Source organism: Haematobia irritans, chromosome 3 (assembly GCF_050003625.1).
Source record: "Haematobia irritans isolate KBUSLIRL chromosome 3, ASM5000362v1, whole genome shotgun sequence".
NCBI classification, from domain to species: Eukaryota; Metazoa; Arthropoda; class Insecta; order Diptera; family Muscidae; genus Haematobia; species Haematobia irritans.
The window spans coordinates 210,400,095-210,418,724 of record NC_134399.1 but is presented as its reverse complement, the minus strand read 5'-3'; the positions used below and the strand labels follow the sequence as shown (position 1 = coordinate 210,418,724).

The 18,630-nt window shown below is 33.0% G+C and overlaps 1 protein-coding gene and 1 long non-coding RNA gene across 3 annotated transcripts; one reads left to right on the top strand and one right to left on the bottom strand.

The window, feature by feature from the left end:
* The first annotated feature begins 1,796 nt into the window (after positions 1–1,796).
* Positions 1,797–9,899, top strand: Rubicon (run domain Beclin-1-interacting and cysteine-rich domain-containing protein rubicon). The gene is made up of 6 exons (XM_075302568.1): positions 1,797–2,080; positions 4,069–5,824; positions 5,997–6,375; positions 6,449–6,616; positions 6,683–7,034; positions 9,282–9,899. The coding sequence occupies exons 1-6, from the start codon at positions 1,898–1,900 to the stop codon at positions 9,477–9,479; spliced, it is 3,036 nt and encodes a 1,011-aa protein (XP_075158683.1). The 5' UTR covers positions 1,797–1,897; the 3' UTR covers positions 9,480–9,899.
* An 838-nt stretch (positions 9,900–10,737) lies between these two features.
* Positions 10,738–13,952, bottom strand: LOC142228310 (uncharacterized). Of its 2 annotated transcripts, none has more exons than XR_012720132.1 (2): positions 13,713–13,952; positions 10,738–10,960 (listed from the first exon to the last, which is right to left on the bottom strand). It is a non-coding gene; the product is annotated as an uncharacterized LOC142228310 (long non-coding RNA). The 2 variants fall into 2 exon arrangements; XR_012720131.1 differs by having other exon boundaries at positions 13,772–13,952.
* Positions 13,953–18,630: the final 4,678 nt, after the last annotated feature.

Here is an 18,630-nt window from a genome sequence, read left to right as displayed (position 1 = left end):
TAGCGATGAAGATGAAATGGAACTTTGAAATGCTGGCAGGGAAATAGGCGTACCGTGTAAGGTCCGCTTTTCCTCCGACAATTTTTAGCGTTCGACCACACTGTACGATTTTTTGTCTTTTGGAAGTGACACGATTTCAAATTATTTGAAATATACGAAGATTTCGTCTCTACCCAATAAACACAGGATGAGCGTTTTTCAAATACAACACCTCTTCAGTTTGAGGGTAAATATCATTTTCAACATAAATTCAACTTGACTTGAAATAGCTCATCTTCAATACATCTTCAAATTGTTTGCGAATTACTTCCAATTTGCCAAAATGTTGACGAAATCTTTGTAAAGGTGTTGAAGATAATATGAGAAAACTTTGACAAAACACTACCCTAAAATGCAACGAAAAAACCATGTGGTTTTCAATACTTATTTGTGCAACGAAGTTCGTGGTCAATTGCAAGAAATAAAAAAATGGAAAATTTAAGCAAATAACCAAATAGTTTATAAAAATAGGTAAGTGAAAAAAAAAACAAAATGAAATAAAACTTTAAGGAAGTCACTAAAGGTATATCTCTTTGCAGAAAACTAAAATTATGGATTCTACGTTATTGAAAACATTAAAAAGCTGACCAATGAAAAAATGGGGGACAATAACCTGGAACTGCTTCAAATAGTTTATAATAATTGGTACGTCAATATGAAAAATTAAATCAACACTTTAGAGAAGTCACTAAATTTAAATCTCTTTGCAGAACACTAAAATCTTTGAATGCTACATTCTTGCAAACATTAAGAAGCAGACCAATGAAAAATGAGTGGCTTATCGAAAAGAAAAAGTTTCCAGAAACATTACAAGTGCAACCAATTAAAATTGTTAAAAACAACAAATTGTTGAAATCAACAACTTCTGGATGAAAATGTGCATCACATCGTCAGTTTAATTCATATGCTATTATCAGTTTAAAATGGATATTTTGTGAATTCCTTCTGCTGGAAATCAATTCTAACAAGCGGTTCAGTACGTTCCTAATTTCAAATTGCCCGCATGTTAATAAAAGGAAGGAACCAAAAGGAAGGAAATCAAATTATCAATGCAAAAGTGTTTACTAATAATGTTTAAGATATTTAAAGTTTTGTTGTTTGTTTTTTTTTTTGTTCTTAGTTGTTGATATGTTTAATAAGATTATTATATATCAATTGGTATTGTAGTGTATTATGTAGTGTAGTGTATTATTATATATTTTATTTTGATGAAAATGAATAAATTATACAAAATGCATAGAATTTTGGCTTTGACTTTCAATTTGAAGTGGGGATACCATTCATACAAATTCAGGTTGAAAAGTATTTGCAACGATGTTAATTTTGAATATGACTCGCATCGAAAATTGTTTGACAAATTATTGAGTAGCGATGCATTTCAATTTGAGGATAACACTTGAGATATCATTGCTAATGTGTTGAATTTCACTGTTGAGGGTAATGTCTGTTTTTTGTTGAGAACGCGATTTTCTCAACAATTTCTCAACTTGAATATTACCCTAATCCTTTGAAAAAATGTTAGAAAAATTGTTGAAATTTAGCATTTTTCAAACATTTGTGTTTATTGGGTAGTGTGTAGTATAAGCCTTTTCAATTCAAGTTAAATTTATGTTGAAAATTATGTTTACTCTCAACCTTGCCGCTGGAAAATGCACACTCTGTGTTTATTGGGATACTTTTTAAAGGCCCTCGTTGCGTATGAAAAATGCTCGTGTTATTGGATGTGTTCATTAATGTTGTGTTCATTAATTAAATTCAAGCCTTGTGTGTAGTAAACAAAAGCAGCAATAGAAAACAAAAATTGGCACAAATAATTTTTACGAATCTCAAATGTTGAATCATATGAATAAGCAAAGAAATGTCAAACGAAAAAGAAAAACTATTGTTACAAAAAGAAAAGCGTGAAGAGCTTATAGTAAATTTCAAAAAGTCAATCGAATTATGCGCATTCCTTAATGACGATGAGATAACATTTAACGAAATAAGAAACGCCAGTTTTGATATTATATTAAATGGTTTGGTAGAATGTTCGAGCTCTAAGGTAATTAAGGAATATTTTGGTAATTTTCTGGGAGTTTTTACTCTCCACAGGGACATTTCCTCGTTTTTGAAAAGTGAAAGTATTTTCCAATTAGCCTCTAGACAGTCGTGTTGTGATGTAGGTATTTCGATTTTCTTCCATTTATTTTGTCTTTGTCTTTTTTCTATATTTATTGGACATTAATAGGCGGTTGTTCTCTATATCCATGCTAGGATGATTGCGATAAAAAAAAAACAAGTCCATTAGTCCTTATCGTTCAATTTTATTGCATCCCCTTATATAAAATTCATTATGATTTCTCTCAAATATAGCAAATATGTACTTCGATGAAGTCAAGGTCGTTGTACTTAATATGAGTAATTTGTTTTTTTTTGTTATTTTCGCGATTAAAATTTTTTTACTTACCGATACCAAGTTTTCGCAGATGGGGTTATTCGATTGTTAGTCAATGGTTACTATATTAAGGTTTAGACATATACATTGATATGATTTTCCTTAAGGGGACAATCATTTTGGATGCGTATATCTTGGAGTAGGATAAGTTATGTTTAATAATCGTCTTTCCTAATCACGGTTGGGTCAATAATTATTCTGACTTCTTTAGATCAGCAATTTTCGATGTTTAGATATTTTTTTTTGTCTCCAAAAGCTGACAACTACAACCCTGGGAGCTGGGAAAAACTTCCGAGTCATCTCCAAGTGTTTTAGGCTTCATAAACTCGCTAATAAAATTGCCCAAAGCATTTTTAGAAGACAATGTGGAGACGCCTCCAACAATAATGGATAATAAACTGATGTTTTATAATCTTATTTTGAATTAAAGGGAAGAAAATGTCCCTGCGAAGATTAAAAAAGGTATACCTATAGTTACACGATGTCAATTATCAACATGGATTTCGTAAGGACTCACTTCGACCCCTTTTTGAGGATATCATAAAAAACACTTAACATTTATTTAGCCATTTAAATGCCAAATTATAATTTAGTTCGAATTTTATACATTAATAGTTTTGTTTAACATATTGCAGCAAAAAAAAAAAAATGGAAGTCCTAAAGGCACAACTTTAAAAGCACTTTCAAAAATGTCTTCCAAAAGATGTTCTTTATTTTAACTGCGCAGGAAGCTCATTTTTTATTTATTTTATTTTATTTTTTTGTTTTTTGATGCAAACGGCTGTTAAATGGTGGACATCCTCCTATGCCAAGCCCATGTTAAATTCATCGCTTCTGCGCCAAATTTTGCACTACTTCCGGATCCAAAAAGAACTACTTTTTTGGCGGCACTGTTTTTGCTGGGATAAAATTATATTACGCTTAAATTCTTTAAAATTTCTCTCAATTAATGTCCTAAATATATGTATGTTCGCTTGTTTGTTCGTGGAATTTGGAAATTGTTAGATTGACGCATGGATATGTCCATGGAATCTACTCAAACCATTTAAAATAAGGTTCTATAAAAATTGAAATGAAATGGATATATTGGTGTTTTTTTTCAAGTCATGGTTCTCCAGACTCATGAATCATCATATAAGTAGTACCAAAAATGACTGCCATAAGAGCCACATAGCAATTATATAATTATTTATTGCATTTGAGGAATTTAGAATATAATTAAAATTTTTAATCGAAATAGTTTTTCATTTTTTTCTCATTTTTAAAAACATGTATCATTACTTATTCTTTGTTTTTCTCGATTATAATTTATTATTGCTAGTTTTTTTCTAATTTTTTATTTTGGTCAAATATTTATATATGTAAAGTTATTTTTGTATTTTTTTGTAACTATTTATATTGGCCTAAAGGCTTGGTTATTTTTACAATAAATATAAAATAAATATATCCATCTTAACAGGAATTATAAGTACATCAAATACTTATAAAAAATTCAGCTCATTGATCTTTGAGAATACAAACTCTACTGACATTTATTTACGTGCTATAAATGGTACAGCTTCTTACTTGTTTTTATTTTTTTTTACATTTTACAGCAACAACATGTATTGAATGACACTTCCAACTTAACAAGTGACTCATCCATGCCATCATCGTCGGCGACTGGTGCAAGTAGTTACAATGATTCCGATTCGTATACGACAAATAAAGTAATTGATGACTTTGAATGGGTGCTTAATGCCGTGCATATACGTAATAGTTCGCAATATTCTAAACAAACGGCTGGAAAAGCAACATCAACACGGCCCAGCACTCCCTCATCTGTACCATCAGCATTTCGTCAGAAATTTCCCAACACCGACTTATCAGAACCATGTATAATTGATTGGTTACGTCGAAACCTAAACCAATCTGTGTTGTTTATTTTTCTGCAGTATTTGGTTTCTGATAAGGAACTTTTGGAGGAGCACTATACAAGTGAAGCCTTTCTCAGGCATGAAAAATACGTTGATGCTTTATTTATTTGCATAAGTGCTTTCGAGACACGTCAGTTTGGTCTTTTGAAACAAATCGATTCAATGCTCAAGGAAGGTCTAAAGAGAACACCACATAAACGTTACAGTTCACAGCCTAATGTTATCGTACTAGTACCGGGACAAAAATCTCAAAATGGTAAAGAGGAACAAAATGTTCCACACAAAGTGCAGCGACCTTCGATGGCGAATTCAGTAGTGTTGTTAACTATAAGAAAAACCAAGAGTCTTCCAGACTTTAAAACACCTTATATGCCTCCAAATGCCAAAGAGGATTGTGCTGTTATGACTGATGCACGTCCAAGATGCAAAACAATTTCTGATATTAAACAACACAAGCATACAAAACCTCGAAATATACCACAGGTGCAAGTTGATGGAATATGTCGCCTGGGTGCCTCAACGACACACATATTTTCAACTTCATCTGGCGAATCTTTGTGTGGTTATGACCATCAACGACCTTCAACATCACAGAATACTACCTCGAGTCGCAATAAAAGCCCTACGTCTTCATCGAGTATGCATTTAAATTCGACTAATTCTACAATATCGTCTTCCCTAATGTCTGCATCGATGTCTTCGTCCAATTCGAATACAACAGCCAAACGTATACAACTGATCAATACCGATAACATAAAAATATGGACCGATCATACTTGGGAGCAAAGAAACAAGCACTCACCAACGATACAGTCAACTGCCACCACTCAACCTACACCTATTCCCACAGCTCATCATTTACCGGTTCATAAATCATCGAAGAGTCTTAGTCCTTTGAATAGTTTTTTCTCCTCGCTCTTTAGTACACCGCCCTCGTATACTTCATGGTATACCGATCACAATTTGCACGAGGAAGATCAAATGCCAGAGGCAGCTATTGATTCAATAAATACATCCGATGGACAACAACATCATCAAACGCCTACATCTTTACAATCGACACCATCCTCCCTAAGTTCGGCTGTCTTTGAGAAATTTTTACCGATTTATGGTAAAAAATTACGATCTCGAAAAACACAAACATTGTTCGATGATGTAAGCACGGCTTTGGACTATTCAACACCTCCATTTACTGGGCCAACTAAAGATGTAACGGCCTCAACATCCAACCTTCCTACGACTACGGCTAATTGTTCACCCACAATGGCAGATTGCCAAAGTTTAACAAAATTTCTAAAAATGGCACATTCACGCAATGATACCGAATTGGAAAAGGAAAATGCCCATTTTCGAATATCTGAGGCTATAATTTCAGCAATCGAGCATATTAAGTGGAATAAACAGGGACCTCATATGGATAAGCTAAATATAGAAGGTGATTTATGCATTCTCTTCAGAGTAGAATTATTATATTTTTAGCGTTGTAAAACTTGGTGGTTCCAATATTATTATGCCCGTCGCTTTGAGCGATGAGATTTTGATTAAATCACAAAATTGATTCTTATAATTTTAGCAGATTTTTTAAATAAGCGATTGTTTCATTTCAGCTACAGCATTGGCTACAGATTGTTTATCATCATCGGAGCGTAAGCATCCAACAGTTACATTAAGATCATCCAGTGTTACCACACATGAAATAAATGAATGTGAACAAGTACCATATGCAGAAGATGTGCCTGTGGAATCACTGTCAGCTGAAGTAGTTGGTTTGTCATTAATATCGAAATTCGATGAGGAGCATTTACCAAAAGTATCTGAACTAAAATGGCTAGTTTCTGATAGTGATACACCACAGAGTCTTTTACCCATGCCGGATTTATCGAGTAATAATCCCGATGAAAATATTATACACTCAGTTACGAGAGGAACAAAATACTGGGCTCCACCTAGGCAGCAAATAATATTTACAGATCATCCATCGGACGAGTAAGTTGTAAACAATTTTAGGAAATTTAATACAATCACCTTTTTTTGTGGTATGTCTGTTTTATTTTTTAAGTCGAAAGGAATTAATGAAAAAACAAAATTTCCGCTGTGCTGGCTGTGGCATGCGAGTATCACCTCAATATGTACAGAGTTTTCGCTATTGTACCTATTTGGGAAAATATCTATGTACAGGATGTCATCGTAATCAGATTTCTGCAACACCTGCAAAGATTTTGCAAAAGTAAGTTTTGCGAAATACCAAAAGAAAATCGGAAATAATTCATTTTTTTTGCTTTTTCCTTTTTAGCTGGGATTTCAAATGTTATCCTGTTAGTGTATTTGCATATCGTTTGCTTGAACAAATGTCTTCGTATCCATTATTTTATGTACCCGATCTAAATCCTGCCTTATATTTTCGTAGCAAAGCATTATTAAGTGCACGCAATAAGAGATTGCAGTTGAAATATGTCAAAGATTTTATACGTACCTGTCGTTTTGCAGTACGTGAACAAACCTATTTTGAGAGTGTACCCGACTATCTAACCTCCGATTTAGACAATTGGTCAATGTCTGATTTTATTGATGCCCGTAGTAACTGTTTGCATCGATCAATTGATGAACTGATAATTAAATGTGAAAATCATATATTTAATTGTGTGGTAAGTCTTGGAATCTAATGCAAAAGGACATTTTTATACCCTCCACCATAGGATGGGGGTATATTAACTTTGTCATTCCGTTTGTAACACATCGAAATATTGCTCTAAGACCCCATAAAGTATATATATTCTGGGTCGTGGTGAAATTCTGAGCCGATCTAAGCATGTCCGTCCGTCCGTCCGTCCGTCTGTCCGTCCGTCCGTCCGTCTGTCCGGCTGTCCGTCCGTCTGTGGAAATCACGCTAACTTCCGAACGAAACAAGCTATCGACTTGAAACTTGGCACAAGTAGTTGTTATTGATGTAGGTCGGATGGTATTGAAAATGGGCCATATCGGACCACGTTTACGTATAGCCCCCATATAAACCGATCCCCAAATTTGGCTTGGGGAGCCTCCCGGAGCAGCAAAATTCATCCGATCCGGTTGAAATTTGGTACGTGGTCTTAGTATACGGTCTCTAACAACCATGCAAAAATTGGTCCATATCGGTCCATAATTATATATAGCTCCCATATAAACCGATCCCCAGATTTGACCACCGGAGCCTCTTGGAGGAGCAAAATTCATCCGATCCGGTTGAAATTTAGTACGTGGTCTTAGTATACGGTTTTTAACAACCATGCAAAAATTGGTCCATATCGGTCCATAATTATATATAGCTCCCATATAAACCGATCCCCAGATTTGACCACCGGAGCCTCTTGGAGGAGCAAAATTCATCCGATCCGGTTGAAATTTAGTACGTGGTCTTAGTATACGGTTTTTAACAACCATGCAAAAATTGGTCCATATCGGTCCATAATTATATATAGCCCCCATATAAACCGATCCCCAGATTTGACCTCCGGAGCCTCTTGGAGGGGCAAAATTCATCCCATCCGGTTGAAATTTGGTACCTGATGTTAGTTTACGGCCTCTAATAACCATGCAAAAATTGGTCCATATCGGTCCATAATTATATATAGCCCCCATATAAACCGATCCCCAGATTTGACCTCCGGAGCCCCTTGGAAGAGCAAAATTCATCCGATCCAGTTGAAATTTGGTACATGGTGTTAGTATATGGTCTCTAACAACCATGCAAAAATTGGTCCATATCGGTCCATAATTATATATAGTTCCCATATAAACCGTCCCCAGATTTGACGTCCGGAACCTCTTGGAGGAGCAAAAGTCATCCGATACGGTTGAAATTTGGTACATTTTGTCAATATATGGCCTCTAACAGCCATGTAAAAATTGGTCCATATCGGTCTTTAGTTATATATAGCCGATGACTTATTACACAAAAATTGGTCCATATCGCCAAAAATAATCTACCAAAACTTTATTTCCATAGAAAATTTTGTCAAATTTTATTACTATAGAAAGTTTTGTCAAAATTTCATTTCTATAGATAGTTTTGTCAAAAGTTTATTTCTATACAAATGTTTGTCAAAATTTTATTTCCATAGAAAATTTTGTCAAAATTTTATTTCTATAGAAAATTTTGTAATCTACCAAAACTTTATTTCCATAGAAAATTTTGTCAAATTTTATTACTATAGAAAGTTTTGTTAAAATTTCATTTCTATAGAAAGTTTTGTCAAAAGTTTATTTCTATAGAAATGTTTGTCAAAATTTTATTTCTATAGAAAATTTTGTAAAAAATTTATTTCTGTAGAAAATTTTGTCAACATTTTATTTCTATACAAAATTTTGTCAAAATTTTATTTCTATACAAAATTTTGTCAACATTTTATTTCTATAGAAATTTTTGTCAAAATTGTATTGCTATAGAAAATTTTGTCAACATTTTACTTCCATAGAAAATTTTGTCAACATTTTATTTCTATAGAAAATTTTGTCAAGTTTTATTTCTATAGAAAATTTTGTCAAATTTTTATTTCTATAGAAAATTTTGTCAAAATTTTATTTCTATAGAAAATTTTGTCAAGGTTTCATTTCTATAGAAAATTTTGTCAAAATTTTATTTCTATAGAAAATTTTGTCAAACTAGATTATATACGTATTTAATCGGCCATTTTTTGTTTAATATATACCCCGTATGGGCTAACTTACAATTTAGAAGACAGTGTTAAAAAGTTTTACGATACCTTGCCATCGGCAAGTGTAATTCGATTGTGGATGACAGCCTTTAGTAGAAGTTCCTACGCAATCCATGGTGGAGGGTACATAAGATTCGGCCTGGCCGAACTTACGGCCGTATATACTTGTTTTAACTAACATCTTTTCTAAAAATTTAGCTTTGTACTGCCAGAGGCTTTCTATGTGAGTACTGTAATACCGATAGCGTTATATATCCCTGGGACTCACGGGTTATTCGTTGTGATCGCTGTGGCTCTTGTTTTCATCGAAATTGTTGGAAATCTATGTCGCTGTGTTGCCGTTGCCAAAGGATTGATAAACGTCAAGAAATTGATGATAGCATTCATGATGTTTGAAGCAGTAATTAGAAAGTATTTACGAACAAAAAAAAAAAAAGAAATTGAAGTATAGAATGTATTATTAAACATGCGATTACCATCAAATGATAATTCCGCTCTTTAAAATATATGTTTACATTATTTTAGGGTTAATCCAATTTTTGTTTTTCATACAAAATATCCGATTTCCCTCCCCCGCCCCCTATCAACCTTCTCAAAGATGAACAAAATTCAAATTTAATTGTATCTAGTTGTAGTTATAGCAAAATTTGTATACAATCACATTTATAATTTAAGGCCTTGGAAGAAAACAAATACGAACCTCGTTTTTAGTTTCCGTTATATATTATTATTTTCTAAAACTCTACAACACGTTCGAAGTGAATTAAAAACGAAATAAAAAATATAAATAAAACGTTTTAAAACTTTAAAACTCAAGATATTGTTTTACTTCAACGACAAAATGAAATCTTTAATAACAAAAAGGAGAATGTGAACTATCAGTCACATCAATCAATAGTACCAATTCAAACCACCAGATTTTTTGCTTTGAAAATACTTTATATTAATTTGAATAACAAAAATTCTGCAACTCTCATTGAAATTGGTTTAAATGACAGTCCCGAAGATAAACAGCCGATTTCTCATACCCGAAGCGAAAGCTTTCATTCGACTGGTACGCCAAAACCAGTTGATTCAGCTGTGGGCATTGAAGTCAAACAAACGAAAGATTTCATTTCGGGTATGAGAAAATGGCCGCAAGGATAAACAAAGAAAGAGCTCGTTTTCCCAGATTTTCCAGTTTTATCCAAAATATTAGACAGATGATTTATAAATCAATTAGAAACGCTAATATTTGCCCAAAACATTACATTCAAAACTGCGACAAAATAAAATTTAATTTTAATGTGATTTTCGAACAACACAAAAGAACATTTTAAGAAGCGCCGTTTTTTTCTTCAATTCTATGTCAACTTAAAATTGCTACTTAAAAATGGGCACAAAAATAAATTAAAAAGCTTTCGTACTCAACAAAAGATTTACTTTTATAATACATTAACATTTTTTGAATTCGAAAACAGTCGTATACAATATACAAAATACGACGGAAAAGCGCCTTCACTATTGAGAAGTTGTACCACGCCAAGTTACTATAAAAAAGTATCGCATCAGTGCAATTATTAGGTGCCTTTTTAAATAAATTTAGAACGACGCCAATAAGAGCCCCTTCAAACTATCAGAAAAAGAGCATTTTAAGATAGTTGTAAAAGAATCATTGTGGTCAAGTAAAACACGATTGTGTAGATTTTTATTAATTTGTTTAAACATTTATAAATTCTTATAAATATAGCATTTTTCCGTTTATCACATCACATTTAACATAACCTTGTTTGATTAATAAAAGGATGATGTTGATTTACAAGTAGCAAGTTACATGTTGCAGCGTCTATCAGCCAGTTTGTTTATTATCGATGGATGCAGCATGTCTGGAAAAATATCTGAAAAAACAATCAATTTATCCCATTTGGAAAGTCGAAAATTGTTCACAATTTTAAGCGTAATAACTGTTTTCTGCACTTAATTTTCGTTTTTATTTAAATAAATTAAAATAAGCTAGTTTCTGTTGTTGTTTTTTATACCCTCCATCATAGGATGGGGGTATATTAACTTTGTCATTCCATTTGTAACACATCGAAATATTGCTCTAAGATCCCATAAAGTATATATATTCTGGGTCGTGGTGAAATTCTGAGTCGATCTAAGCATGTCCGTCCGTCTGTTGAAATCTTGCTAACTTCCGAACGAAACAAGCTATCGACTTGAAACTTGGCACAAGTAGTTGCTATCGATGTAGGTCGGATGGTATTGAAAATGGGCCATATCGGTCCACTTTTACGTATAGCCCCCATATAAAGGGACCCTCAGATTTGGCTTGTGGAGCCTCTAACAGAAGCATATTTTATTCGATCCGGCTGAAATTTGGTACATGGTGTTGGTATATGGTCTCTAACAACCATGCAAAAATTGGTCCACATCGGTCCATAATTATATATAGCCCCCATATAAACCGATCCCCAGATTTGGCTTGCGGAGCCTCAAAGGGAAGAAAATTTCATCCGATCTGGCTGAAATATGGTACATGATGTTGGTATATGGTCTCTAACAACCATGCAAAAATTGGTCCATATCGGTCCTTAATTATATATAGCCCCCATAACCGATCCCCAGATTTGGCTTGTGGAGCCTCTAAGAGAAGCATATTTCATCCGATCCGGCTGAAATATGGTACATGATGTTGGTATATGGTCTCTAACAACCATGCAAAAATAGGTCCATATCGGTCCTTAATTATATATAGCCCCCATATAAACCGATCCCCAGATTTGGCTTGTGGAGCCTCTAAGAGAAGCATATTTCATCCGATCCGGCTGAAATTTGGTACATGGTGTTGGTGTATGGTCTCTAACAATCATGCAAAAATTGGTCCACATCGGTCCATAATTATATATAGCCCCCCATATAAACCGATCCCCAGATTTGGCTTGCGGAGCCTCAAAGAGAAGCAAATTTCATCCGATCCGGCTGAAATTTGGTACATGATGTTGGTATATGGTCTCTAACAACCATGCAAAAATTGGTCCACATCGGTCCATAGTTATATATAGACCCCATATAAACTGATCTCCAAATTTGGCTTGCGAAGCCTCAAAGAGAAGCAAATTGCATCCGATCCGGATGAAATTTGGTACATGGTATTTGTATATGGTCTCTAACAACCGTGCAAAAATTGGTCCACATCGGTCCATAATTAAATATAGCGCCCATATAAACCGATCCCCAGATTTGGGTTGCGGAGCCTCAAAGAGAAGCAAATTTCATCCGATCCGCCTGAAATTTGGCACATGATATTGGTATATGGTCTCTAACAACCATGCAAAAATTGGTCCACATCGGTTCATAACTATATATAGCCCCCATATAAACCGATCCCCAGATTTGGCTTGCGAAGTCTCCAAGAGAAGCAAATTTCATCCAATCCGGTTGTAATTTGGAACATGGTGTTAGTATATGATCTATAACAACAGTGCCAGAATTGGTCCATATCGGTCCATAATTATATATAGCCCCCATATAAAACCTTCTCCAGATTTGACCTCCGGAGCCTCTTGGAGGAGCAAATTTCATCCGATCCGGTTCAAATTAGGAACGTGGTGTTAGTATATGGTCGCTAAGAACCATACCAAAATTGGTGCAATCACACAAAAATTGGTCCATATCGGTTCATAATCATGGTTGCCACTAGAGCCAAAAATAATCTACCAAAATTTTATTTCTATAGAAAATTTTGTCAAAATTTTATTTCTATAGAAAATTTTGTCAAAATTTTATTTCTATAGAAAATTTTGTTCAAGTTTTATTTCTATAGAAAATTTTGTTCAAGTTTTATTCGGTTCATAATCATGGTTGCCACTCGAGCCAAAAATAATCTACCAAGATTTTATTTCTATAGAAAATTTTGTCAAAAGTTTATTTCTATAGAAAATTTTGTTAAAATTTTATTTCTGTAGAAATTTTTGTCAAAATTTTCTTTCTATAGAAAATTTTGTCAAAATTTTTATTTCTATAGAAAATTTTGTTAAAATTTTATATTTGTAGAAAATTTTGTCAAAATTTTATGTCTACTTTGTCAAACTGAATTATATACGTATTGGATCGATCTTTTTTGACTTAATATATACCACGTATGGACTTACATACAATTTAGAAGATGGTGTTAGGAGGTTTTAAGATACCTTGCCATCGGCAAGCGTTACCGCAACTTAAGTAATTCGATTGTGGATGGCAGTGTTTAGAAGAAGTTTCTACGCAATCCATGATGGAGGGTACATAAGCTTCGGCCTGGCCGAACTTACGGCCGTATATACTTTTCTTTTAAGTTGCTCCCAATGCCGATGAAAAAGACACCCTTATTGGAAGACTTATTTGGCCCGGGATCACAAAGCCAACACCAATAGACGTCGCAATGCTATCATGAATCTAAATGCATGGACCAGACTTCTCCAAGAAATCCGCTAAAGTGCTCAATCCTTCTATATCATGTTTGCCAACAAATTGTTCTATATCAAATATACCATCCAATTCAGTGAGATGCGTTCTCTCCAAGAAAAATCTAGGGCATTCAAAAATCACATGGGATGGTGTTTCCACACCACCGCATGAATCACACTCTGGAGAATCAGCTACACGCACCTTATACAGTGTAGAATTGCAGAATGCATTGTCACACAGTATTCTATTAATTGCCTTACATTGAAGTGATTTCACTGCCACATTACCGAACCACGGTTTCTTCGCACCGTCGGAAAAATTCTGAAGTAATAGGAATTTCGTACTGATGCCTCTTGCATATATTCCGTCGACCATTTTGACCACAGTTTCTTCAATAATAGACATGTTTTACATTTATTAAGAATCAACAGCATTGACTGAAGAATGCATTTCTTTCTTCTTCTATACGTTGCTGCCTATCGATTTTGTCCTCCTTTTACAATTTCAATGCCTACAAATATTAATTGTCTTCCTTTATACACCATCACGAACATTGATAGAATAATTGTTTGTTATTTATGTTTAAACTAAACATTTAATTCTTTTGGTATTAGTCCATTTACACGTTTCAACTGAATTATAATGGTAAGTATTATCAATTATTATTATTACATATATTTAAGTATATTAATATAGTTTTAAATATCTTTTTTTCAGTCGCAAAAACTATTACAAAAAATATTAAAAATACACCACCGCCAAGTGGACGCCTTCACTGTATTGAAAGACGAAACGGCCCAGTTCCTCCAGCAACAAGCTTATAAATTGACTAAAATACAGTCAGAAAATTTAGCTGAGTTGCTGGAGGAGCTAGGAAGAGGAGATGGTAGTGTTGTTGTCGGTGGAGACTACAACGGTGCGTCTCCCATGGATGTAGATGTTGAGGATCTTGGAGAATTCTCAGGCTTCTGAGGGCTCTCAGCAACCTGAGAAATCTCAGGATCCTCAATATGCTATTCTTAGTGCCATTTCATGTAAGTTTTTTAACTTTATATTTATTGTATATTTAATTATTTATTAATTAATTTATTATATTTATTTATTATTTTATTATATTTATTTATTTTACATATGTATTAACATTTTATTTTATTTTATATTTATTTATTTATTTTATTTTATTTATTTTTATTTGCAGTGTCTCTTCGGAATTACCCTTTGTGGCTCCGAGTAATCAATCTTCTTGATATGGAGCCCGCCATCTCGGACAAGACCTCAATTAAATATGGTCTAAAGTCAAAGATGGCTAAGGCGTACCGGAGAGTGGAGAGTAAGAAGAGTTCACCTCGGAGAAGATGCCTCAATTGCGAAGAAGTGCCCTAAATGCATATAAAAAGGATGGCAAAAATTAAAAAAAATCCGTATGTCCGGGCATTCAAATTGGTAAGTATATTAGTTTATTTTATTTTAATATATATTTAAATTAAAGTACCTATTACTATTGAATTATTTGATATTAGTTATGATGGTGATGATAGGTAAAAGTGTCATTCGCTATCCAGCTGCAGAAGGAAAACGTTTAATTTTTTTGGGTATAAGTATTATCAATTATTGTTACATATATATAAGTATATTAATATATTTTTACATATCTTTTTTTCAGTCGCAAAAACTATTACAAAAAATATTAAAAATAAACCAGCGCCAAGTGGACGCCTTCAATATATTAAAGGACGAAACGGCCCAGTTCCTCCAGCAACGAGCTTATAAATTGACTAAAATACAGTCAGAAAATTTAGCTGAGTTGCTGGAGGAGCTAGGAAGAGGAGATGGTGGTGCTGTTGTCGATGGAGACTACACCCAGAAAAAAGTGCCTTCAAAACTAAAGGAAAAAACGTTCATAAATTTAGTTTAGCCATTTTATTTTCATTAAGTTAAATTTTTGTGTGTAATAATAAAATTTACTTGTTTCAGTAAAATAATCCTAAACTGAAAGCAGTTCTGAATAGTTCATTAACGGAAAGGAATTTTACTAGTACTGTTTTCTTCGCTGGGTATAAGAATTTACTTCTGAACAACAAAATTTTATTCACTGATAACAAAGCATCCATGCAAATAAACAAAAACCGACCTAAAACCAAGTTTCCTCAAATTTAGTAAAATTTCTTATAAAATGATAATTCTGACTTCCTTTATTATAGAAAGCTAATCATACATACGAATAAAACTTCAATCCTTTCAAAACTTAAGGAGGTTAGAATAAGAAGGTTAGAATATAGGAAATTTTCCTAGATTACTTTTATCTACACGGTTGAAAAAGACTGTTTTTCATATGTTTGGCTATAAACATTATATGTTTGGAACACAAATTTTTAAACACAATATTTTTGAGTGCAAGCATATAATGTTCATAAACTAGCATAACATGTTTGGGACATATATGTTAAAATGTTAGAACATATTATGTTTGGGACATAAAATGTTTGTAAATATAATATGCTTGGATGCAAACATATATTAATTTAGAAATAGCCTATAAACATATATGTGTTTAGTAGCTTGGAGCGCTATTTAACAGGGAGCGATATTGAATTAAGTTGGTGGTTGTTGCTTGTTATTACAAAATTAACATTTTATTTTTCCTTGGGCATTTGATCAGCTATTTCTTTGATCCTTACAAACTGTGTGGTCCGCTGTTCGAATCCCCGTCCGGCAAAAGGTAAAATTAAAATAAAAAAATCATACAATTGTATAATTTCTTCTACAATGTTTGTATTACAGAAAAAGGTGCTAAGAACTAAAAAATCTCGTGAAAGTGAGAAAGATGTGGGGGAATATACAATTAGGCAGAAACAAAATTTTGAGCATTCAGGTCGAAAACCTATGTTGTTAGCACCTATATTACCTGTTTATTTTCATAATTCGTTATGATTGTAAATATATAAATAAATAAATAAAATTTTGAGCACAATATTGTTTGGGAGAATTTTTTTTAAGCATATAATATTTTTGGGTGCAAAATGCTTCCAAACATATTATATGTTCACATAATAACATATTGTTTTTTGGAAGACAACATTATCGAATTTGGATGGAAAAATACAAAATGTTTGGAACTTAGACTACCCAAACATATATTGTTTAGACCAATATGCTTTCAAACATATTATATATTGGAAGAGATCAAACATATAAATGTTTGGGCAATAGCCAAAAATGTATATGCTTGAAGCAAAATATGTTTGGGAGTATATGTTACAGAAGCGATTTTTTGTGAGCGTGTAGAAATAAAATTCTCTATAGAAATAAAATTTTGACAATTTTTTCTATAAAAATAAAATATTGAAAAAATTTTCTGTAGAAATAAAGTTTTTACTAAATATTTTATAAAAATAAAATGTTGCCAGCATTTTTTATAAAAATGAAATTTTGACAAAATTTTCTATAGAAATAAAATTTTGAGAAAATTTTGTATAGAAATAAAATTTTGACAGAAGCGATTTTTTGTGAGGGTGTACCTGCGCGTGGGTTGTTTTTTTTTTTAGTTGTAATCATGTTGTTATGGTAGACTGGTACGGAGAGACTGTTAACAAATAATATAGTAAAATAATATAATAAATAACAAATAAAATATGTAAAATATTTGTTATTTTAAATTAGTGAGAAAAACTTTGGTTTTTTGAAAATAAATATATCAATGTTTGTGATGGTGTATAAAGAAAGAAAACACCAGCTGAATAACAATCCTTTCATCCGTCTTCATTTTGAAATCTTCAATTATCAGGTAATATTCTGTATTTTGTGAAAAAAATGGTTTATTATTTTTTTATACATGTAGGTATTGAAATTGTAAAAGGATGACAAAATCGTTAGGCAGCAACAACAAATGAAAAAAGTTCAATAAAATTTTCCATATATGAATCAATTTAGTTAAATTTTTTCATTCTGTAGTATAGTGATACATAAATATAGGGAAATGTTAACTAATATATGGAATGCATTGTACCTAATTTCTACGAAAATCACATCGTTCAAACAAATAAAAATCTCTTTGGCGCTATACGAAGTTCAACTTTCTTGACAATGAGTTCATTTTAACTTAATGAAGGGGTTACTTTTTTCTGGGTGTACAACGCTGCGTCTCCCATGGATGTAGATGTTGAGGATCTTGGAGATTCCTGAGAGTCCTCAGACTCCTGAGAGTTTCCATTTTCCTGAGAAGTCTCAGGCTCCTGAGGGCTCTCAGCTACCTGAGAAATCTCAGGATCCTCAATATGCCATTCTAAGCGCCATTTCATGTAAGTTTTTTAACTTTATATTTATTGTATATTTCATTATTTATTAATTATTTATCATATTTATTTATTATTATTTATTATTTTATTTAATTATATTATATTTATTTATTTTATTTATTAATTTTATTTACTTTTTTTTTGATTTATTTTATTTGCAGTGTGTCTTCGGAATTACCCTTTGTGGCTCCGAGTAATCAATCTTCTTGATATGGAGCCCGCCATCTCGGACAAGCCCTCAATTAAATATGGTCTAAAGTCAGAGATGGCTAAGGCGTACCGGAGAAGATGTCTCAATTGCGAAGAAATGCCCTAAATGCATATAAAAAGAATGGCAAAAATTCAAAAAATCCGTATGTCCGGGCATTCAATTTGGTAAGTATATTAGTTTATTTTATTTTAATATATATTATTTTAAATTTGCCCATCAAAGTGAATTTAAATTAAAGTTCCTCCAGCAACAAGCTTATAAATTGACTAAAATACAGTCAGAAAATTTAGCTGAGTTGCTGGAGGAGCTAGGAAGAGCAGATTGTGGTGCTGTTGTCGGTGGAGACTACAACGCTGCGTCTCCCATGGATATAGATGTTGAGGATCTTGGAGATTCTCAGGTTGCTGAGGGTCCTCAGGCTCCTGAGAGTTTCCATCTTCCTGAGAATTCTCAGGAGCCTGAGATTTCTCAGGAGCCTGAGTTTTTCTCAGGCTACTGAGAAATCTCAGGCTCTGGAGGGCTCTCAGCAGCCTGAGAAATCTCAAGATCCTCAATATGCCATTCTTAGTGCCGTTTCATGTAAGTTGTTTAACTTTATATTTATTGCATATTT

What these genes read in the sequence shown, in the direction of transcription:
- Rubicon (XM_075302568.1), top strand. Translation starts at nt 1,898, where the DNA reads ATGTCAAACGAAAAAGAAAAACTATTGTTACAAAAAGAAAAGCGTGAA. An exon ending in GGATAAGCTAAATATAGAAG is followed by an intron (nt 5,825 to 5,996) that starts GTGATTTATGCA and finishes GTTTCATTTCAG; the next exon opens with CTACAGCATTGGCTACAGAT. An exon ending in CCTGCAAAGATTTTGCAAAA is followed by an intron (nt 6,617 to 6,682) that starts GTAAGTTTTGCG and finishes TTTCCTTTTTAG; the next exon opens with CTGGGATTTCAAATGTTATC.